General features: G+C 40.6%; 1 protein-coding gene across 1 annotated transcript in view; it reads left to right on the top strand.

The window, feature by feature from the left end:
- Positions 1–1,532: 1,532 nt before the first annotated feature.
- The window catches only part of PPA2 (inorganic pyrophosphatase 2), a 35,056-nt gene continuing 14,101 nt past the window's right edge, over positions 1,533–22,487 (top strand). The window contains exons 1-7 of the mRNA XM_058837890.1: positions 1,533–1,709; positions 3,359–3,423; positions 5,076–5,120; positions 13,862–13,915; positions 16,356–16,475; positions 18,769–18,855; positions 20,178–20,304. Coding sequence (XP_058693873.1) covers positions 1,580–1,709; positions 3,359–3,423; positions 5,076–5,120; positions 13,862–13,915; positions 16,356–16,475; positions 18,769–18,855; positions 20,178–20,304 — 628 coding nt within the window. The 5' untranslated portion in view covers positions 1,533–1,579. The remainder of the gene's footprint in view (positions 1,710–3,358; positions 3,424–5,075; positions 5,121–13,861; positions 13,916–16,355; positions 16,476–18,768; positions 18,856–20,177; positions 20,305–22,487) is intronic.

The following is a 22,487-nucleotide window of genomic DNA, read 5'->3' as shown; positions in this document are numbered from 1 at the left end:
ACAAATCAGAGGAGACCATAGTTTTTTTCCCCCCAGAGTCTTCTTGTAATGGAGAATCCACACACTAGAATACAGCTCCTTCAAAGATCCAGAGCACCAACTGACACATTTCAGAGGAGTACATGGGGGAACAGTTGTGGTCATCATGAAAATCTCCTGCTCTAGTGTGAAGTAATTCTGTGTCCTTGCTGCACACACTGAGCAGACAATCCTGACTATTTTGAAGCTTGATCTACCAAAGCAGTAGAGGGGACAAATAATAAGAAGTAGTTATAAGCTGTTAAAATCTGAAGGAAGATACTGACTTAACCTTTCTGCTGCAAATAAATAATTCACAATAACATTCCAAATAATGTATAAAATTATGAGGGTAACATGGAGTTATCCTGTAGAAATCTTTCAGGGTAATTCAAATCAGAGTTAACAGTCAAAGCTAATATTGACCACCTTTCAGGATGAATACCCAAGATCACTGGCTTGGGATTTAAGAGTGATGATGCAACAAAAGTTATTCTGCCTCAGTTTCTCCATCATTGAAATGCAAATAGTGGTATTTGCCCCTTTTCAGGAATTTTTGAAAGATCCACAAATGAGAAGCACTGCTTCAACAACTTCCATCCTTATCGACGAGGAAATTCATTTGAAATCATCTGCGAGGATCAATGAAAAGAGAATTCAAAGGAATCAGATCATACATAGAGCTATTAAGCTTTAAAACCAACACAAGATGAATACAGATCCTGACTGAAGTATCAGCAGGGTTCAATATAAAAAATTTATCTCTGATTTGGAACCCAGGCAAATAGCCCAGCTATAAGTAGAGCAGACACAGAGTGGCTTGGGTGACATAAAAATGTGCACCAAGAAACTAACATTTCCCTCCCTAGGGAGTAGCAGGGCAGGATCTTCATTCTGCCATGGGCCTCAGGTAAGGATGGCAACCCTTGGTACCATCACTCCTAATTTTGCATCCACACTTTTCACAGAATCACAGAATGGGTCAGGTTGGAAGGGTATGCAGCAGCTCATCTGGTCCAACCACCCCGCTCAAGCAGGTTCAGCCTAGAGCACATGGCACACGATTGTGTCCAGATGGCTCTCGAGTATCTCCTTTTACAGAGACTCCACACCTCTCTGGGCAATCTGTTCCAGTGCTCGGCCACCTGCTCAGTAAAGTTCTTCCTCATGTTCAGGTGGAACTTCCCGTGTGTCGGTTTCTGCCCACTCCCTCAAGTCTTAGTCCTTAGCACCACCGAGAAGAGCCTTGCTCCATCCTCCTGGCATTCTCCTCTCTGGCAGTGCCGGTGGCCTGTGAGCACCTCAGCCTGGCTACCCCTGGGAAACCACCCGCCCAAGCTTGCCTGTCTCCCTCTGGGGTCACCTGCAGACTCAGAGAGGGGTTGCCTTTCGCTACTATCAAATTCCACCCGGTGGAGCCGTCTCTTGAGGCAGGGCAGTCCCGGAGCCTCTCGGTTGCCCCGCGGCGGTGCCCTGGTGCGGCCGGGCCGCAGCAGGCGGGGCAGGGCCGGCGCGGCGGCCGCAGGAAGGGGAGGGAAGGCGGCGCGCGGCCGCCGCCATCATGCGGCCGCCGCCGGGGCTGTCGCGGCTGCTGCTGGCGGCGCGGGGGTGGCGGCGCCTGGGCGCCATGGCCCGCTACAGCACGGAACAGCGGGGCCGGCCCAACTCGCCCGATTACCGCCTCTACTTTAGTAAGTAGCTGTCCCCGGGCCCCGTAAACCCCTTCCTTCCCCGTCCCGCGGGGCGCACGGAGGGGGAGAGGTGGCGGCGGTGGCGGCGGTGGCTCCCCGCTCCCGCGGAGGCTCCTCGGGCTGGCTGAGGTGTCGCCCCCGAGCTTTCCCACAGCTGCAGGGGGACAGCGAGGGCGGATCCTGTAGACATCCCGGCTTTTGGAGGGGATGCTGGGCCTGCTTAGCCCCGGCCCAGCCGTGCCCTTGCCTAGCCCCGGAGGACGCCGGGGACGAAGCACCGCCACGGTGCCGTGTAGTGGCGGCCTGGCCGCGGGGGCCCGTGGCACCCCAGGGACAGCCGTGGGAGGCTCTGTGGTGTGACTGCCAGGCCTGTCCCTTGTGACCAGGACAGCCCTTCCTCCCAGCAGACACGTCACCGGGGCGGGAGGCTGGCATCCAAAACGCGGGGCTCCGGCCCCGAGCGGGGCCAGCAAAGTGGCAGTGCGAAGGCACGGGCAGTGCTCCAGGAGGCGTCTCAAGACCCAGCGAGAGCGGAGGGTGTGCCGTGTTCAGGATTACGCATTTTCGTAACAGTGTTGTCTTGTTTGTGTGCCAGTCCTATGGCAGTGGCTTCGTACGTTTCTGGTCCGTTGACCTACAGTCAACTCTGACGTCTGCCGGTGTGGGACAAGCGGAGGCGGCGTGTGCCCGCCTTGCAGCACTGCCAGAGCTCCCTTGTGCGCATTCATGGGGCTGCCAGAGCAGGAGATCGTCTAGAGAAATCAATTTATTTGGTGGGAATAAACAGCCTACCACTAAACCTTCTTTTATTTGGGAGGAGCATCTACCTGGGAGGTTTCCAGGAATTGCAAATCAACTCCATGTATTCTCTCTTGCTGAGGTGGTCAAAAGTCCACAGCTAAGTGAGGCACCTTGTCTGCTTTTTCCTTTACTACGAATAGGGGTGCTAGCAGAGGAGAAATTCTATGGGATTTGAATTAGTGTTTGCACTATTTTGTTGTGATACTTGGACTTGAAAAACTTAAGCATACACTCCAGTGAAATTAGTTTCTTCCCAGAGTGGGAGCAAGGCTGAGGTGCAGATTAAGTTAACACAAATTTCTGCTGGTTTCAGGGTGTGGTGTTTCATATCGAGGCCCTGGAATAATCATCCCATCCCTCTCTTACTCTTGATCAGATTTTGGCGTATTACATTGGGGGATTTGTGGTCATGAAACTCAGTTTATTAGAAATACAATGCAGTCACAGGGGCAACATTGCTAGAAACCCAGATTAATTTACTTGCCACTGATGGAAATGAGGCTCCTTTGGGTTTGGTGTTTTTATTTTTGTTAATGGTTGTATACGGCCAGAGAGTAGAAAAGAATGAAAGAATCTTCTCATCCTTATATAGCTTGTATTGACAGGTAGAAAAGAAGCACAGTGTTGAATGCTAAAGCAATAACTTTGCTCCTTGTGAATCCTCATCAAAACAATCAAATTTCTTGTCCTCCATGTAGGTACATACTTGAAATTAAACTTCAGAAAAAGTTTAGCTGGTGCATAATCATAGCATATATACATTTCTGCACCACTGTATGAGATTTAGCAACAGCAACATCTTATGCCATTTCTTAAAGTTTGCAATGCTGCTTCATTTTGTCTTTCAGAGAATGCAGATGGTAAATATATTTCCCCATTCCATGACATTCCCCTGTTTGCTGGATCTAATGAGGTATGTTTTTATGCCTTGAAATGCAATTAATTTCAAAATGCTAATAGTTTTGTTAGTGTTCTTTAGATAAAAGTGCAGGTTGTAAAAGCTTATTTTTTGCTAATCAACAGAGAAATGTATAGTGCCAGGAAGAACCACTCTAACCCAGACTGATGCCTTATATAATACAGGCACAATGACAACACCAAATGTTCTCTGCTAAGTTTAGTAACTTGCAGTGAAACATAGTGATTGATGTGTATACAAGCCTAGGTGTCTCTAAGTGTTTGAGGGCAGGAGAACCTTTACTGTATCTTGTGATAATTGTCTGTGTTTAGGTTTATGCTTATGTGTGCTTGAATGAATTTTCTACTGTTACTCTTTTTGAAATAGCAGTTTTCTTCACCTGCCATTAGAAGTGTATATTTCTTTGTCGTGGATGTACAGCACACTCTTGCATAACTTATGGTGTATGTCTTTAATTCCCAAAAGGAGCATTAGAATTGGAAGCCAACAGCAATGCCCAGGAGAGAAGTGGTAATCACACCTTTGGAGATTCACAGTGTGCGAGGTGCAGCTGAGCACTGTCACGTCTTGTTAGCCACCCTCCCTGGGGTTTCATTACAGCAATAATGAAACGGCTGTTTAGTCTGCCACTGATGGGAGAACTGCCAGTCTTTGGCTTAGGCTGAGGTTTGCTTATCGCAGGGTGCTTGTGACACAAACAGGCTGGGGGAGTTCTAGTCGTTTTGTTGTTGAGTCTCTATGGGTGATATGAGTGGTGCGAAAGGTCAGTAATTTGAACATGTTCAGATGGAGACTTCTGAACTGATGAACCAATCTCTTGATTTATTAAACCTGAGAGACTAAAACTCTGAATGAAATTTTTTTCATCAGCAGACCCAAGTGCCAGTTAGTGGGAGAGGCAGGTCATTCAGAGTGTCATTACTAAGATGCCACATTCAGTCTGTTATTGCTAGAAAAGCAATGGGCATTTTCATCACATGTTCCCTGGAGGCCTTGCTGTCCCAGCATCTAGAGTTAAAAGTTTGGAGGAGTAAGTTACAGCCTGTGGTTTTATGAGTAGGTAAAGTTAGAGTACAGCAATGTCTGATGAGTGTGAAGAGACTTTGATTTTGATGTGTGAGTGTGGAAATGACATTCCACCCGATACAGGGCCTGATGGGTGAGCAAGAAGGGAAGTCATGGTTAAGGCCTTGTTTGCAAGAGGATAATGTAAGGAGTTGTATGTTAGAGTCTTTCCATGCCTGTGTGTAAAATTTGTGGACTTTATGATGGATAAATCCAGCCACATTTTTTGTACTGGTTTTGTTTATTTTGGATTGGTTTTTGTCTTCTTCAACTGTACAGAAGGATGACTGTTTTTAATCAGTTGAGTACAGATCTAAATTGCTGCTTAAATTTCTTAGTAGCAGGGGTAAAGTGGACGTGTTCTTGTACATTTTTTTATCTTCCTTTGTTAACGTCTCAAAGGTTAGAATTTCACAATGAAACGGATTTGTACTTACTTTTAAAAGTTATAATTTAGACCTTTGTGCTCACAAAGGGATGCTTCAATTGCATTGCAAAGTACTGTTGCCTGTGTTTATGTGAATACAGTGTTGTTCTCTAGTGTTTTTTATATGCTTCTTTACTTCACTCTTTCCCTATAGGATAAAGAAATTCCTGCAAAGAGGTCAAAGACTACTGGATCTGAGGTACTGCTAAGTTTTTTTTTCTTGTTTTGTTTTTTTTTTTTCCAACTATTTCTTCTATTTCCTCCCAACATCACTTTTCTGCAAAGTGAACTTGCTCTCACTGAATATAGTTGACACATTTTCAAATGTAAGTCTTTTAGGAGAAGACTTAAAGGGATTTAATATTCTCTTCTTTGAATGGACCAGAAGAGTCAGAATTCCTTTATTCATCAAGATGTTCTCAAAGGCAAACACTTATGCCAGTCTTTCAAAGGTTTGTTATGACTCTTGCAGTGTAGATGTGTTATCTTTTTTGCTATTGCGTTCAGAAACATTTGCAATAAAACCTCCCTTAATGAAATATTCATTATGCTCTGACTGTGGATAATCTTTGGTTTATATACAGAACTTCAGAAATCCTAAGTATGTTAGGGCATAAATTATACTGAGTATCGGCTTTTTAGAATTGAGGTTATGTTGTTTTCTATACTCAGCTGGGAAGCCCAAAGGGAGAAAAAACACATTTGCTAATGGTTCAGTATTAAGTATTATCTAGCACTGAAGTTAAGGCTAATAGAAGCCTAGAAAGCTTGGAAGACCTGCTCAGGCTTTTTCTGTGAAAAAGCATTTGTTGCAAGTGTCCTTTCCAAAATGCAACATTTTTTGCTGTGCTTTGCCTGGCATAGGCCCATCTAAAACTTAGTAAAAGAATGTTATAGAAAAAAAATGAGCCAAACTATGCTTTAAGGCCATGATATGTGGGTGGGCGGGTATATGTCCCAATCCTTATCTTCTCCTATCTGTTTGGCCAGTCATGTTACAAAACTGTAGCTACCCACTCAATGTGAAAGAACTGTCCCAACTGTCTGGGTTCTCATAGTTTTGCAGCCAGTGTGTGGTACACTGGTTCTTGTGCTGTACAGCAGTCCCCACACAATCCTGCACTGTGTGTTTCCTCTCCATTTGCTCTGTGATTCATTTAAGCTATGATGCCTAAGTAATGCTTTTTAGATTTCCTGTAGCTTAATGGTCATTTAGATACTGTTTAGTAGATGTAGAATCATGCCTGAAAGAGGAATTATTCAGGAGGAAGAGTATGTGCTAGTAAACTTATCAAAAATCATGGTCTTGCAACATCAATTCTTATTTACAGCTCTTGCTGGCAAGTCAAGTGTTATGTGTCTTAGCTGCTTATAAGTACTGACCAGTGCAAAGACATTTCATGCAGCATCTGAAACTCTTCAAAAGTGCATTTGTCTGTGCTGTGAGAAGTGTGGTAGCTTGTTGAAAACCATGTTTCTAGTAACCTGTGGAATGGGGGGCAAAATGCCAGTGAGGCTGAGCAGCTCTTGCTTCCTTGGCCAGTGTAGCCTCCAGAGCTTCTTCACATAATTCCTGCTGTGAGACAGCTCTGGACTGTGGTTTAATAGAACTACAGAAAATGAGCAAAGGCGAATGTGCTTTTCAGTCCTAGCAGGCTTTTGGTACCATTAGACAAACAGATGTGCAGGCTGTAAGCTTCCCAAACATCCTTGGTCTTAGATGGTGAAGTGAGAGAACACCTTTTTCATCATGATCTTTGGGATTTGGGGATGAGAGAAATGATGCCTTGAGTTTTAGCTTTCATATTTTTCAGTTTTTGTGGTGCCTTGGTGTGTAGTTTTTAGCTTCCTATTAGCTGTTAAGTGAACTCTCTTCACAGAGTAGGTAGACAAAGCAATTCCTTTTTTAGCTTGATACCAAAGACAGTCATTACAAGTTTCAGGTCCAAAAGCATAAACAACGGTGGACTGAAGAGAGAAAACAAGAAGGATGTGACTTCATAACCTGAAGCTGTAATTAGACAATTAACCCCAATATGCAGATGAACCAAAACTTATAAGAAGGTGAGACCTTGTGACTGATTGTACATTTTGTGACCATTTTGGGTCCATCTTGGATGTAGCCCTAGCCAGGCTCTTGTACTGCCCAAGGTGTATCCTTTAAGGCCTTTTGATAAATACCTACTTTATTCTTAACTCTGTCTAGCCTCTGTTCTAGGTCAGCATTCTCAAGGCTTCAGAGAAAACAGCAGGATCTTTGTGTTCAGTAAAGCAGTTTCTTCTTTCGCTGGGCTCTTCAGCAGCTCTCCTCACCTTGCCTGATTAGAGACACTTGCTTGTGTGCTTGTATGCAGGTAGAGCATAGCTTAATCAGGGAATAAAGGGAAAATGAGGAATTTAATGTCATGTACTGATTTCAGAAAACCTTTGAAGCCCTGGATTCCTTGCTCTTGTCTAGGAATGCAAAGGCTGCTATTGATACCTGTTACTCAGTTGATCCTTGCACTGAATCTGACCGGAATTCAAAAGTGATAGTTCTTCTTGCCCAGGAAACTCATCTTTGAAACTTACACTTTTAGGGTGACAGTTATTGGTTACTCTGGACAAGAGCAAGCCCTCTTAAGAGTTAAATTATGCTGAGCTGGTGTTTATCAGCTAGCAGTCTAACTATGGAAAATGAAGATCATTTTGCAAGAGTCTCTCTAGTCAGTCTAATCTACTTTAAATTGTCCTCGATGTTCCTGTTGCCAGAAAAGAAGGTCTCAAAGTAGGTGAGTTTCAGCTTTCAATGTTTGTAGGATAGAGAATGCACACCCTACAAGTCTATATTAGCTGTTTTGCAGTCTCAGTTTGTAGTTTCTAAGGGAAACACTGTCGTGTTTCTATATTAACTGTTTTCACTAGTTCAACCGTTTCTTGTAACATTTTAGACCTTCCCAAACCTCAGTTAAATTTAGCTCTGCAGACACTGCTGACAACTTACCTTTTTGCTTTTGCAGATGGTTTTTGGCTGTTTGAGGACAAGAAAGAAGTTACTTCGAGGTAGAAACTATGCTGAAAGAAGTAATATTCAGCTCCAGTGTTGAAATTATTAGCAGCTTTCAGTCTGAACCCCTGCATTGCCTTAAGCATTGCAAGCACTTGGAATCCACTCCTGCCCAAGTAAATCTCTGTGACAGGTTTCAAAAGTTTCACGTCTCTATCTGGAAAAGCGGATGTTTCCACTAGGGTTACAGTCAAAACTGTCAGAGCCTGACTGTTGAATATGGTCTTCTGTGTCTGGCAGGGAGAAGGTTTGAAGAGGTCATCATTTTCTTTTCAAGGCAAATGTGACATGTTGTTCCCTGCTGTAGTGAAAGGGTTTTTAATCTACTTGTCATTGTATATCTTTGGAGAAGTATTCACATATTGTGTCATTCAGAGGACCCAGGTGTTCTTGAAATCCAGTGTTTCATATTTTGGCCCTGGTAAGGAGTCTGTCCAAGCATGTAGAGATTATAGTCCTCTAACTTGCAGACATTCACAAGAGCATTTGAAAAAAAAAAAATATAAAGAAAACAAGACAGCTTTTGTTTTGTTGCATCCTGTGGATTGCACAGTGCTGGGATGCCTTTGTGGACTTCAGCTGAGATGCTTCTGTGAGCCAAAAACTTCTGATAAATTAACTAGTCGGGTGAGATTTAAGGGGTCATCAGAGTGGTCATGAAGCCTGCATAGGTGATCTGAGAGAGGACTTTGTGCTTCCAGCAGTGTTCAAAACTGGTGTCAGAGATGTCATTTGGTAAAGTTTGTATACTTCATAAGAAAGGAGAAACTGTCATCGTTTTCCATGCCAAACAGGTGCACACTTTGTGCTGATTCTGTATTCTTCTTTAAATACGGTGTCTGTAACTGTCCTTGGTGATGTTAGACAATTTTTCAGTATATGTAACTTGGGCTACAGTGTGCCCATTATGTGGTCAGGGACTTGTGTTCCAAATTTTAGGTTATTAGTGAATCTTTTACCCTGATGCTTGAACTTGCTCAGACTTTTGCTATGGATGTGTCTATTAGGTGCAGCCTTGCTTTGTGTTGCTACAGATGAACAAATGCTGGGAGCAGAAGTAATCTTCACTTATCAGTCCAGCTGGAATCTACCCAGAGTACTGCTGATTTACTGAGAAAGTTACATCAATGATTTGATCCAGCTTAACTTCACACAAATTGTTCCTTAAACTTGAGAAAGCTGGTGTTTTGTATTTTTCCATGTCAGGGTTGTACATTGTGAAGTTTTGCAGGTGAATGTGTCCCATAACTGGTTTATCAGAGAACATGCCTGACACCAGTGAGGTTCCTGTGTGTAAAACCTACCTGTACCTACATAGCGTTCGTGATTCCCTTTCCATTATAACAGGAGGGAAGTACACTGTGAGGAGACTGCAAGCACTCTGCATTTATGCTGGACATTGCATTCCTCTTTTGCTATGTGGCACGTTAATTTATATTGGAGAAGTTCCACTTTCTCTTTGGTGTCCAGATGTTATTGGCAGCTGGTTTGTTGTTTTAATTGGCAAATACCTTATAGCAAGTGTTATATTGGGAACGCTTATAACATGGCTACTCATTTTATAAGGAAGTCCCACTCCATTTATTTCTGGATATATTTCATGACAGTCCATATTTAGTTTCTCCTTTTTCCCCCCCTTTTTTTCTTCTATTTTCTTGCTTCCTTCTAAACATCACCCTTTGTTCACACTACTGCTAGACTACTGCTTATGATTTTCATTCTTGTTAGTCCTCAGGTGCATGCTGCCATGTTCAGTTCATGGCTGATGAGAATCTTTGCCAGATGGCAAATGAGCAGACAGAAGAAAAAGAGGAAATGGTAGCTGCTTTTTCTTCTCTATTTCTGGACTCAGAACTTTTTTGTGACAAAGTCAGCAGCCCCCAAATGCTGCCTCTAGTGCTTTTAGATTTTTTTAAGCATTCTACTATAAAAACTACCAAAGTAACTGTAAGCTTTAGCATATCTCTTGTGATAGCATGGTGATAGCAAATTTGCACTCTATTTGGGTTACTCCATATCTGCTTCAAATTATCTGAATCTTCAAAGATGAGCATTAAGGGTTGCAACCCTTGAGCAAAATGATGCCTATTCAAAAAGTGTATGGAATGAGGAGCTTGGAATGACTGGGAAAGAAACTGGTTGAACAAGAAAGGGAAAGTTAGGTAAGGAAAAAAAATGGTTTTGAGGGGGATATAGGGCAGTCCAGAAAGATAGACATCAGAAAGGTCATGGATTTTTTTTTTCCTTCTGATACTCAGGTTTCCAAGATCAACCCCAGATCAAAGCAAGTTACTTTCTGTAAGAGTCTGTAAAGCCAGAGCTAGTTGGTTTTTTAGGTAATTAGTCTTAGAGGAGAGAATGATGACTAACAGTTTATCTGGATACAACAGTCTGTATTTTCCTTGCTTTTCTCAACACTTGCTGCACAAATATGCTGAAGTATTTTTGTATTTTTTTTATCTTTCTGTGTTTTTTTTAATCTCAAAAACCAAAAACTGTTCCTGTTTTTTGTGTGAAAGAGACGTTTTTTCTTGTCTCAGCAAAAACTATATCATGATACATTAAAAATGATGGTCGGCTGAAGTGGAATGCAGTGAGGTGCCAAGAAGTGTTAAAGACAACATCCCAATAAAGCAAAGACAACCTACCTGAGTTCCCATGTAATCTGCTGAGGGTGTAGTTCTTAGGAAATGAAGGGTATCATTTAGACATACTGGTTTCCGTACTGAAGTAATTTTCTGCTGATTTTCTTATGCAGTTGTAGGAATTAGGAAATGTACTTTAGACTTCCATGTGTTGAGTAAGTAGATTTCACACCTCCCCAGTCCCCATTACCTCTTCAAGATATAATAGAGTGTAAGTACAAATATCTGTCTTTTGTTCACATTGACCTGAAGTCAAACAAGCTACAATACCCTGGGTTGAGTGTCCCTCTGGGCTCTTCAGTCCCTTTTTCTGAATCTCAGACACTGTTTCCTCCTCTTCTTGCATGCTCCAGGAATATTGTCCTGAGGAAACTGTCAGCCAGCAGAGCTGACATGAGGCTGCCTGGAGGAACTCCTCCTTCTGGCCTGCTGCACAGTTGGTGCTCATAAAGTGGAGTCCCTTCTACATGAGGCACTTGCAGAGCTGGGTTAAATCTGGACTGCAGTGATTTCACAGGCAGGGCAGTTGACTGCTATTGTACTATGGCAGTTAAATGGTAAACTTTGCAAACAATAGTTTTTGTTCAATGAGAGATCTTTTTTCTGTGATTTGATGATGTGTCAAATGGGCTGTTGAAACAGTCTTGCCATTGCTTCAGGGAGTAGAAGTGCTTATATAGGGGGCTGGTGAGGTGAAATTTTTAATTTTGCTGATTTAAGATAAAAATGCCAATTACCAGATGCATTCACCAGCCAAAACTAACCACTGAATGACACATGCAGATGGTAATCTGTGAAGACAGGTGGTGTCTGACACTTACATTTCTGTTTTCAGCTGAGGCAGGAACAGTTTTCAGCAAGGGATTGGGGACAACTTTCAAGTGGTTAGAAAGAATAGGTGCTTGGTCTAGGAAAAAGAGTGATGGAAACATTTCTGTGTAATACTTAGTGAAGAAGGAAAACAAGATAGGAAAGAGGAGGAAAATAAATCCTAAAAAACCAGGTCGTCTAGTCCTCTTTCAGTCTGTCAAAATACATAGTATGCGCTCTCCTTTCCACACGAGTGAATCTAGTCTCACCACTGTGAAAATTTGATTGCCCTATAAATAAACTTTTTATTTTTAAATGTAAACACTGAATGAAGTCATTAATCTTTTGTAAATGCTTGTGGCAGCTCAGCATTAGAGAGAGTACTTTTGGGGATTTTTTTTGCATACAAATTTATCTGTCAGGCTGTCACATTTAAGACTCTTGACAGTTCACGTTTGACTGATACCACAAATTATGAGGGCCTGGTCTTCAAGCTGAGTTGAATCCATGTGGTTTTATTATGTTCTTGAGAGCAGCATTGCATTAACTTCAGTCCATTGTAGTCCAGCCTCAACAGTTGATTTGGTGAATACCTGGGCTAACTGCTGACTAATTAAAAGCTCAAAACCAAGCACAGAGGCTGCTGAAACCTCTGCATTCTATGTGGTCAGGAAAGCATATGGCAGCATCTAAACAACAAAAATAAAGGACTGTGGTGGAGGGGAAGACATCCTGTATAATTCTAGTAGTTTGTAAGTTTTCTGCCTGTAACTACCAGTCAGAACAATTATTTGACCTGCTTGGCAGTTCCCTAAGACTTTCTTGTCAGCACTGGCTTTCATACTGTGCATTTTTCTTTTTCCAAGTGTTTCCCAGATGGATGTGCAGACTTTATTTGATTCTCTTCCAACCCTTCTCTTACCTGCTCGTGCATGTATGTTGCTTTGTTTTATCTGCTTGCTCAGTGTTGACATTTTTGAGCCGTCTTTACTTTTGTTTCAACTGTTCTTATATACATAAGATGTTTTTTATGAAACTGAGAATTATGTGAAACTTTTATTTTTTTATTTTTTTGGTTACAACTTGACTGGGAAAGTGATTGAGTCCATGTGACATGCCACTGATTGCAGTATGGGCACAGTACTTACGCATAGCAAATATAGTTTACATTTATTGGGAATTGGCTGTCAATATTGTACCTACCTTGTGATCTCATACTAGAAATGCTGAATGGTGGTTGGGATTTCCCTTTCCTTTCTTCCTTTCCACATTCCATGTTTGGGAGGAGATGGTCATAGAACCATTTGAATTACTTTAATCAGACTGTGACATTGACCCTGGTAATGCTGTTTGTTCACCTTCAGGGTACAATGAGCAAAAATACAAATATTTAAGGGGTCACTGGAGCCTTAATTGTAGTGTAGTTAAAGAGTCAGTGCAAATCTTTACTTGATTCAGTTTTATATTTCTTTCTTACAAATTTCTTCAAAAATATATTTTGTCTTTCCTGACCTGTTGGGATTGCTAATACCAATGTGAGATTTCCTTCATCATCTTGTGATGTCCCAGGCAATGTGATATTCTGGGCCTATTGTAGTAGTTTAAAACAGGTTGTAGACCTTGCTTGATGGTTTGTTCTAGTTACCCAATTCAATAACAGTCTACTCCTTGGTAGTGCTTAACTCAGCTTCATGAGAAGAGATCTTATGGAAGTTACACAGAATTTTTATCTTTGGAAAAACCTCCTTGGTAAGAAGGTGTAGACTGCTTATTTTTCTTTTAAAAACATGAAAGTTTACATGTTGATTTTTTTTTCCCTCTCTCACACTGCTTTCTTAAACTTTCACTTTGTTTCTGTTAGGAAGAGGGCTAACACAAATGTAAGGTGTCTGTGTCCATGTCCTGCCTCTGCCATCACTTTTGGATTACTATCAGCTCACTTGAACCAGACTTGACTGAGAATCAGAAGTGTCATTTGCATGAGATTTTAAAAAAATACTAAGGCAAAAGAGGAGGACCTGAAAGAATAAATCCTTGGGGAAAAAAACCGAAAACATTCTCCTTTCAATTGCCTAAGGGAAGCTAACTCTGTCCTATAGAAACATTTAATCCTCTTTGATTAGTAGATTGAACCACTGCCTCATGGCAAACCATTCCATGGACATTTGAACATTTTGTGAAAGGTAATATTGACATGGGAACAAAAAACATCAGGTGTATTTCCATTGCTTGTTGTTGTCCATATTCTTAAAGGGGTGAGGTGGGGAAAGGATGAACCATGGAGGTTGAACTAAAGGAACTGTACAAATAAAAGCAGCTGTAACAGAGGAATGTGATGTATGTTTCTGCTGAATGCACAGGAGAGAATTTGTGTTACTGTAAAATACTAATTGCCAAATGGAATTTATTTTCAGTTCTGTCACTATTTTTTTGTTTTAGGTCCTGTTTAATATGGTTGTAGAAGTGCCTCGTTGGACTAATGCAAAAATGGAGGTAATTAAGGAAAATACCTTGATTATATAGGTATTTGTAGGAGTTACAACAATGCAGTGGCTTCCAGTAGGCAGAATTTAATCGCAGTTTGGATTGCTCTTTGCACATTAAAATGCTCTCTGTTAAAAAATTGGTTTGTAGTGGTGCATGCACTTTCCTTGCAGTTATAAAAATTGTTGAGCTTTTTATTGTTTTCTTGGTGGAAACAGGAAAAAGAGATGGGCACTGCTTCTTGATAGTCTTCTGCAAAGCATAGCATATCTGTAGCAGAGTCCTGGAGTACTGGCTTTTAGGATGCTTTCCAGCATTTGGACTAACTCTTGCTTGCTTATGGAGCATTCCACTCAGATGATTTAATTCATCATTTCCACTGTATGGTGTGCTAGAACAAATCCTGATAAATGGAGTTGCAACTAAAAGAGCATTTCCTTATGACCAAAAAAAAACCAACATTTGGGGACTTCACTGATTGAAAGTATAAACTCCTGCAGGGAGATATTTTACAAGTAGTAAAAGCATCTGTAGTGTTTGTGAAACAACAGATCTCACCAGGATATGTCCTGTGTTCCTGAACCTTTGTATTAATTTTAGGGGTGCTTCCCAGATGCTTTTAAGGAAGTTTGTGGTTGAGCTGCTATCTCTTTTAGTTATTGAAAATAATACCAAAGAACCTTCTTAGCCTGTTACTTGAGATTTTTTTTCTCTTTTCCCTGATGATAGAACTGTTTGCCATCACAGCTGTTACTCTTCAAGCAGGGTTACCTCAGATATTTACCCTTTATTTTAAGCTCATGATTTATTGTAGCAGCTGAGTTCTCTTTTGCAGAGGATTCCTTTGACAATGCTACTTGAACTCTGCCTTAAGCTCAGATTGTTCTCCTTCTGCTTCTTTCAGCACATTATGTCAAGGGTATAAAAGGTTGTCTTGTTAGGTTTAGAAATCATTGATTTTAGACTTTCTGGGTTTGATGGAGGAGACTAGATGTAGTTCCCTAATATTTAACTTTTAATATCCTTAAAATTTACTGCATCAGTCATTAAGGTAGTCATCTTGCCTTGCCATTGTGTCCTGGCAGTCCTTCAGTTCAGACCATGGTAAGCTGCTATTACCTGCTGTTACCAGATCTCGTCTGCTAATCTCTCCTCACATGCAATGGCGACTGTAGGACATTAAGCCTTGCATTAGGATGAATATTACCCACTGTTACCTTTCCTGCAACAGATACTCTGCTCATCACCTTGTTATATTTCTGTTCTTCTTCTCTTGTTGCTCTCATTTACTTCTCTGGCTCAGTTTCTGTGAACAAAAAGCATTGCGGAGCTCCACTTCTGTCAGTGTCCCAGCTGGCATATTTGAGCCCTTTACTGTTAGGTTATGACCAGAAGTAGGTGGAATCCAGTATGAAGCCAGAAATATGTGAACTTTCATCTTGACTCTTGGGGAGGGTTTACTTTTGGAATGAGTACATACTATTGACAGGTTGATGTGGTTCAAAAACGGTGGAATTCCTTTGGGATAGCTTCAGTTACAGTGCTTCAGGTAAAGGACAGGGATATAAAATGAGTATGGACTGAGGGCTGTGTGCTTATGCTATATGTGCTTATGTGGGAAGCTATGCACCACTTGAGTGTAATCACTTGAGCCTGTAACAAATGTTTTGCCACTCAGAGGAGTGTTTGTAAGCAAGAGCCAAGCTAACATGGGCTGGACTGTGGTGTGGAGTGTCAAAGGGTGGTTACAGTGTGAATGAGCTGTGGTGGGTAACTCTGGCAGTGGCGATATGTGTGTGGTTTCTGTATGGGCTTTGGGGGAGGATGTTACTGTTCAGCTGTAGTTCAGCTCTTCTGTCAGTGCTTCTTTAGGAATAAGAATGTCCTCTTCAAATGTTAGCTTGTTCCAAATCTGCATTAAGTTGCATTTGGTGACTATGAGGAACTTGTGCTTGTGAAAGAGCATTTGTATGCTGAGAGGTGATGGAGGGAAGGGGTGTTTGCAATTGGAGAACAAGGAGCAGAGGGCAAGGACATGAAACATTTCCTCTGTGGGTGTCATAGCCCCTGTTGTTGGAATATGTTGTGCCACCATTTGCGTGTCTGTTGAACTTGTGCTATAAAGTGCAAGAGCTTCTGACTTAAGTTCCTTTCAGTTTCTATGTTTGACCATGACAGTCTCCTTAGAAATTTATTACTTTCTCTTCTAGATTCATATTTTTCTTGCATACTTTACAGCATTATTTAATACCTTAATAAGCTGGTTTTTGAATATGACCCTTGAGATTCAGAGTGAGGTTGTCATACTTCTAATAATCCTCAAACCACAAGCATGTGCTTCCAGATAGATCTTTCTCACTGGTTGGGTATGGAATGAATTGCTTTCCATTTTAACATTCTCCCTCTCCCTGCCCCCTCCCCCCCCGCCCTTTTTTCACTATCTGCTTAGATTGCCACTGAGGAGCCGTTGAATCCCATTAAACATGATACGAAGAAAGGCAAGCTTCGATATGTGGCAAATATCTTTCCTCACAAGGGTTATATATGGAATTATGGTGCCCTCCCACAGGTAACATTTTTGTTATAATGGTGAAAGTTTTTGTCTTCTGTGTAAATTGCCTTGTAAATCTTGGATAATTCCTGAATGCAAATCAGCTGCAAGAGGGGTGATTCTCTTTGATACATTTGTAAATCACGTTTTTTTTATGTTGAACTTGATTGTGTCCATAAATTTTGATCAGAATTTGGGTGTGGGAGTGAATATGAGCTATGTTTTCAGGAAGGCGTTGAATGATCAAGAAATCTCAAATCTTTAGTCTTTATCTCTGTACTGTAGTGACAGAATTGTCATGGTCTGCCGTTCAAGAATACTTTGTCAAGTAGACCTTTTATGCTTAAACAAGGCATTTATTTAAAAACTCATTTAGGATTTTCATGTACTGCAGCTTAAATTTTAATTGGGATTTCTTAATAGCTTTAACAAAGAGGAACACAAGGGCTGTTCGTTTTTAGATTAAACTTCAACGGCCTTCCTTAACTTTTCTCTGAACTGTGAGACTTTACTGATCATGACACGTTCAAAATGTTGAGCCTTGAAAAAGCTCAACTTATGGCTGAAATTTTGAGCATAAGTAAAAGTTTTGAACTTTTTTCATTTCTGTTGATAACACATTAGACTTCAATTAGTACTGAAGAACATGATGGAACTTGAAAAGAGTAATTTATTTTCCTTGCACTTAACTCTATAAGCAATGAAAGTTGAGTCCCAAAAATCTGCTTACATGTTTGATCCCTGGAGAGGAGATTCTAGGCAGGTGCTCAAATACCGCAGTGAAGATCTTGTCCAGTCAGCAGTGTCAATAGACAAAGTTTTCAAGTAGATATAGTTGGAAACCAGCAATTCCATTTAATGTTTTGAAATTCCTATGTTCCTTAGTGTAAAGGCAGAATTTCTTGAAAATGTGAATATTTTCCTGTATGAAGTGCATTATTTTGGACTTAGAATACTTTCCTCAGGAGAGATGTTTGGCATCTTTTGTTACCTGGTGAGCTGGGGAGGGCTGAACATAATTGTCATTTTTATTTTTCACTATATTAGCCTATTTGCTATCATAGTAGAAGTTGCTGTGCTGTTCGGAGAACAATACTATTCCTTCCTTCTAACCTAGAGGTGAAGAGGTGTGACTGGGCAGAAGAGAAGTACTGGTATAATCCAGCCCTAAATAAAAAGCACTTTGGAAGGATGAGAAGACACAGTCTTAAGCCATACCAGGAGAAGTTTAGGCTAGACGTTAAAACAATTTTTGCAGAGAGACTAATTGGACATTGGAATGGGCTGCCCAGGGAGGTGGTGGAGTTACTGTCCCTGGAGGTGTTTAAAAAAAGACTGGACGTGGCACTCAGTGACATGGTTTAGTTGATGAGGTGGTCTTCAGTCATAGGTTGGACTTTGAGTTTAAATTCCCTTTTGATTCCACTTCAGCAGTTTTTTGGTAATGATTCTACCTAAACACCTAAGCATAATCTTTTTGCGATTTTGCCTTCCCATATCAGTCAAGTTCTCAAGAACAAGTTTGAGGTGGAATTATGATCATGGATGGCCTGAGCTAGCAGTATAGCTACTTGGAAAAAAAAATTCTATAATATTTTCAACAACACTTAATTGGACTCAAAATTCTTAACAGAAAAGCTTCTCAACTGTAGAATGAGTTAGTCGTTCATCACCAGCAAAAGTAAAAACAAGTACTTGTGTAGTAATTAAGTTATACGGACTTGGCTAGGGTTCCTTGCTTGTGCAGTGCTCAGAGCAGGGGTTTAAAATTGCCTCTTTGGTGTTAAACTCTTAACTCTCCTTTAAAATGTACATGTCTCAAAATACTCAGAAGTACTTCATACCTAAATCTAAAATCTTTAAAAAGCTTATTGGCTGCTGACAAATTTATGTGTAGGAGTGTGGTTAGCTTGAAGCTTAGATGTTTTACAAAACAACTTATGTTAATATCATGGTATTTAACAAGTGTAATAAAAATTGTGAGATGTCCTAGCTTGATCCCACTATCACTAATAACTAGAAAAATCCATATTCAGGGTCTTCTGATGACTTAATCACTGCAATTGGGTAAAGTGTATCTGTTGAGTCATTGACACAGGCAAAATATGTCCTCAGTAATCCTCATGTCACTTGTCCTGAGTATGAGTTACTCAGTGTCAGTCCACTGGGTGTTTATTTTTTCTCCTCCCATTGTGCAAACCTGTTCTCAGAAAGCTGATGTTTTTATTGTTGCTTTTGCTAATCTTTGTAATTTAGTGGTAGGATGAGTTGCAGTTCAGCTGGTAACTGATAGTTCTCTTTCCCCTGGCAGACCTGGGAAGATCCAAACCATACGGATAACATTACAGGATGTTGTGGGGATAATGATCCTATTGACGTTTGTGAAATAGGTTCAAAGGTTTGTATTTATCACAATTAATTAAATTTATCAAGGTTAACTTAATAATCTGGTAGCAACTTTTGAAAGACAAGGTCAGACAGAAAACAGGAAAAAATATGTTACTTTTGTCAGTCCCTAACATTATCAATAGAGGATTTAAGGAGAGAACAGGTAAGGAAATGGATTTTTGAAAAGGAGGGAGGAAAGTAGGATTTGATAAAGTCTTTGTACTAGTTAGAAGGGAAAATAAAAGAACAACATCCTGAAGTTATGTAGCTGGACAGTAAGTTTTGGGTGAAGGAAGTGAGGGTTAAGATTTTTGGGGAGGGAGAGGATTTATTTCTTTTTTCCCTGTTAGCAGTATTGGGCTGGGAATAGGCTGCTGAAAGATGAGGAAATATGACAGCATCATGCACATTAGAATTACAAAGTCAGACCCACAAAGGAAGTAGGTTTGAGTTTACTCATGGGTCCAAAACAGAAGTAGATCCCCTTTTTTAGAGAAGACTGGAGGAACCTGCTACAGTCTTGCAGAGTTCTGAGTCATGGAGTGGATGGATGAAAAAGAGGTGCAGCAAATGCCATTAGTAGGTATAAGGGAAAGGTTTAGCTCACTGAAATCAAATTCTAAGTATCTCAAATTCTACATATCTAGAGGCAGCAAAGAATGGAGCAATGCTGTGTATCAAAAATGGGGTTATGAAATGGATGAGTTTGAAAGAGGGATCTCAGGACATTTAGGTAAGGGGAAATTTAATTGGTGACCTCAGTGAAAGTGGCTTTATTTGGGGTAAGAAACCTAAAGATTTATTTCAAAGGATCCAGAAAGAGTTAAAGAGGAAATATTAGCTGGTAGGGAGAAGGTTCCAAAGAAAATGCAAAAAATTGCTGTGTTGGTATTTCTAGGGGACTGCTATGTGGTTTATATGGGTATATTGGAGTTCACAGGAAGGAATAGAAAGACAGAAATTAGGACCCTGAGTTCAGAAAGTAGAGGGTCAAGAGACGGGAAGAAGTTAAAAAATTAGTATGAGACATTTCTGACTTGCAGTTTGGAGAGAAGACCAAGAAAGTGTGGGGGACCTAGGGTAGAAGGGAAGGGAAAAAAATTAGCTACTTTTTTACTTAAATAAATGCTGTCTGGAGAATTGAGTATTGGAGAATAGTAATGGTGGGGAAAAGGCTAGAAATACTGAAGATATGTGTACTGGGTTTGCAGATCTATCTTGAAATTCTGTTGCAGCCTGCTGGTCAAAAAAGTAAAACTGGTTTTTTTTTTTTAAGTAAAAGAAATTCTGTGTGTTGTTTTCCAAACTTTGTGGCATTATGTTCTGTTTCAGATTCGTTCTTCTGGTGAGATTGTTCAGGTGAAAGTCTTGGGTGTTTTAGCTCTTGTTGATGAAGGAGAGACAGATTGGAAGATAATTGCCATCAGTGCTGATGACCCAGAAGCTCAGAAAATCCATGGCAAGTAATTTTGTCTTTCTTAATGCAGTTATGTCAGAAACTTTCACAGCAGAATGGTACCTGAGTTTAGACCACCTAAGAAGAGGCAGAGAGTGGAAAGGCAATGTTTTTCTGTAGGTCAGGTGCTTCCTTCAAGGAGGGCATATGCACTTTCACACTAAGCTTCTAAAATGGTTTGCTTGGATTTTCAAGAGAACATATCATGCAGAAAGTCTTATGACTTCTGAAACACAACTGCCTTAGAAAGTGACCTCCCAATAATTACAGGCTTATTTCCTGTGTAATAGTGCATATTTACCCACTTAAATTATGTAGCACACTACTGTTTTCCTTTTTGAAGCTGTTTGTTCCTTCTATATTTGCAGGTGTTGTATTGCATTCTGAAAAGGCAGTACATTTCCAATGTCTTCCTACTTTTAAGAGAATTGCTTCCAGACTTTGTTGCTTAGTACTAAAAATTAGGTTTTGCCTTCTATCTTGAAAATTTGCGAAGTAAACTGCTAATGCAGCTCACCCTAATCACCCTTGATGATGACTAGCTGTGCAGGGGTACATATCCTGCTCAGACTTGTCCTCCCTGTGATCATCCTGGTATCCAAATGAAACTTGAGTACTGAAGTGTGTCCACGTGAATAGCACATGAGGTGTAAGCAAAGTGCAGTTTTTCTCTGGAGAAATGAAGGTCTGCTTCCTCAAATGGACTATTACTGGGAATCATGAGACTTAAGTGAGGAGGTTTGTCTAAAAGTGATTGTTAGGAGACCAAAAGCCATATATGCCATCAGGTATGTACAATGAAAGCCTGCTCTTCATTGGTAAGACAGCACCGAGGTGCACAGTGGCCTTTCTGTAGGAAGAGAGCAATCCAGTAGCTTTTTAAGGAAGTATGTTTCTCAGCCATTGAGGTTCATTGATGGTTTCTGAATATAAAGTATGTCACTGGACTAGCCCTTCATTCTCAGTTTTCTTGCAGGTTACTTTCACATGGAGAATACTTGACTTGTGGGGAAAGAAGGGGAGAAGAGGAGATGAGGAAAAGGAAACTCTTGGGTTGATGCTGATTAAAGTCATTGGGCAGATGAATTACTGCATAGTGTTTATGACTCTTTAACTACTTTGACAGTTAGAGATTAAGAAGTTCAGCTTAAGGAAAGAGTAAGTAATAGTTTGCTGTTAATGTCAGTATCAATTTAAACCACTCTGTAATTTGCAGTAAAATGCAATATAAGTGTCAGTAGTTAAAAGAAAAGTGAATAGCACTTCATTTCTAGACACTGTTCTGCTTAAAGACTTACCTTTTCTCCCTAGCAGTTTCTGAGAGAATGTGGTCAGAAAAGTGAATGAGAGAATTCAGGAGTCCACTAAGCAGGGGCAAAACTGTGGCAGTTTATTCCAATATTATTTATTAATTGGGGTTAGCCATCTGTATTTGAAAGCTCTCTCTGTTTTTTTGGTTGAGTTTGTTTTTTTCCCCCAGGTAATGACTGATTTATATTAGCTCTATTACAGCTTTAGTTTATGTGTGAGGGGAGGAGTAAGAGCTTTAGTCTTAAGAAGAAAAAGAAGTGGGAAGAATGAGCAAACCATTGCCTGTGGTTGATTCCTGTGTGCATCCTTTCTTATCAGGGAATATGTGCAAAATTTCAAGAAGAGAACTGTCCTGAGATTCAGAGAAGTGTAGAAATATTTATCCAGTTTAATATGATTTCCCTTTGGGATTGGAGTTGCAGCCCAAGATTAACAAAAGAAAGAAAAGGGGGAGAAAAAAGCCCCCATCTGCTTTCAGACAAAATGACTGGCTTGCAGTGTTTAACAGCAATCATTCTTCAGTCTGAAAACAAACAAATCTGTCAGAGCAGGCAGTACAATATGTCCTTTTATACTTGTTTTTCCCCTTTCCCAAAGTTGTTAATTATTTCAGCATAAAGGGGTGGCGGCTATGGATAAAACTGGTCTCTCCCTCTGTAATTGATGTGCTGCTGTGTTACGGAGATGGCCTCCTGGGGAAGATGAGGCTAAGTGTTGCCTTCTAATCCTGTCCAGTCACTTCTGTATCATTTGTTAAACATTTCCAACTGCACTGAGAATCATCACATTTGCTTTCAGCTCAGTATGTGCAGAGCCCCCAGTGAACATTTGGAAAAGATAATTCCAAGACACCAGAGTGGTGATTACTTGCAAAC

This window comes from Poecile atricapillus, chromosome 4, assembly GCF_030490865.1.
Source record: "Poecile atricapillus isolate bPoeAtr1 chromosome 4, bPoeAtr1.hap1, whole genome shotgun sequence".
NCBI lineage: Eukaryota > Metazoa > Chordata > Aves > Passeriformes > Paridae > Poecile > Poecile atricapillus.
Note: the sequence above shows the minus strand (reverse complement) of the source record. Positions and strands in the feature narration are given on the sequence as shown.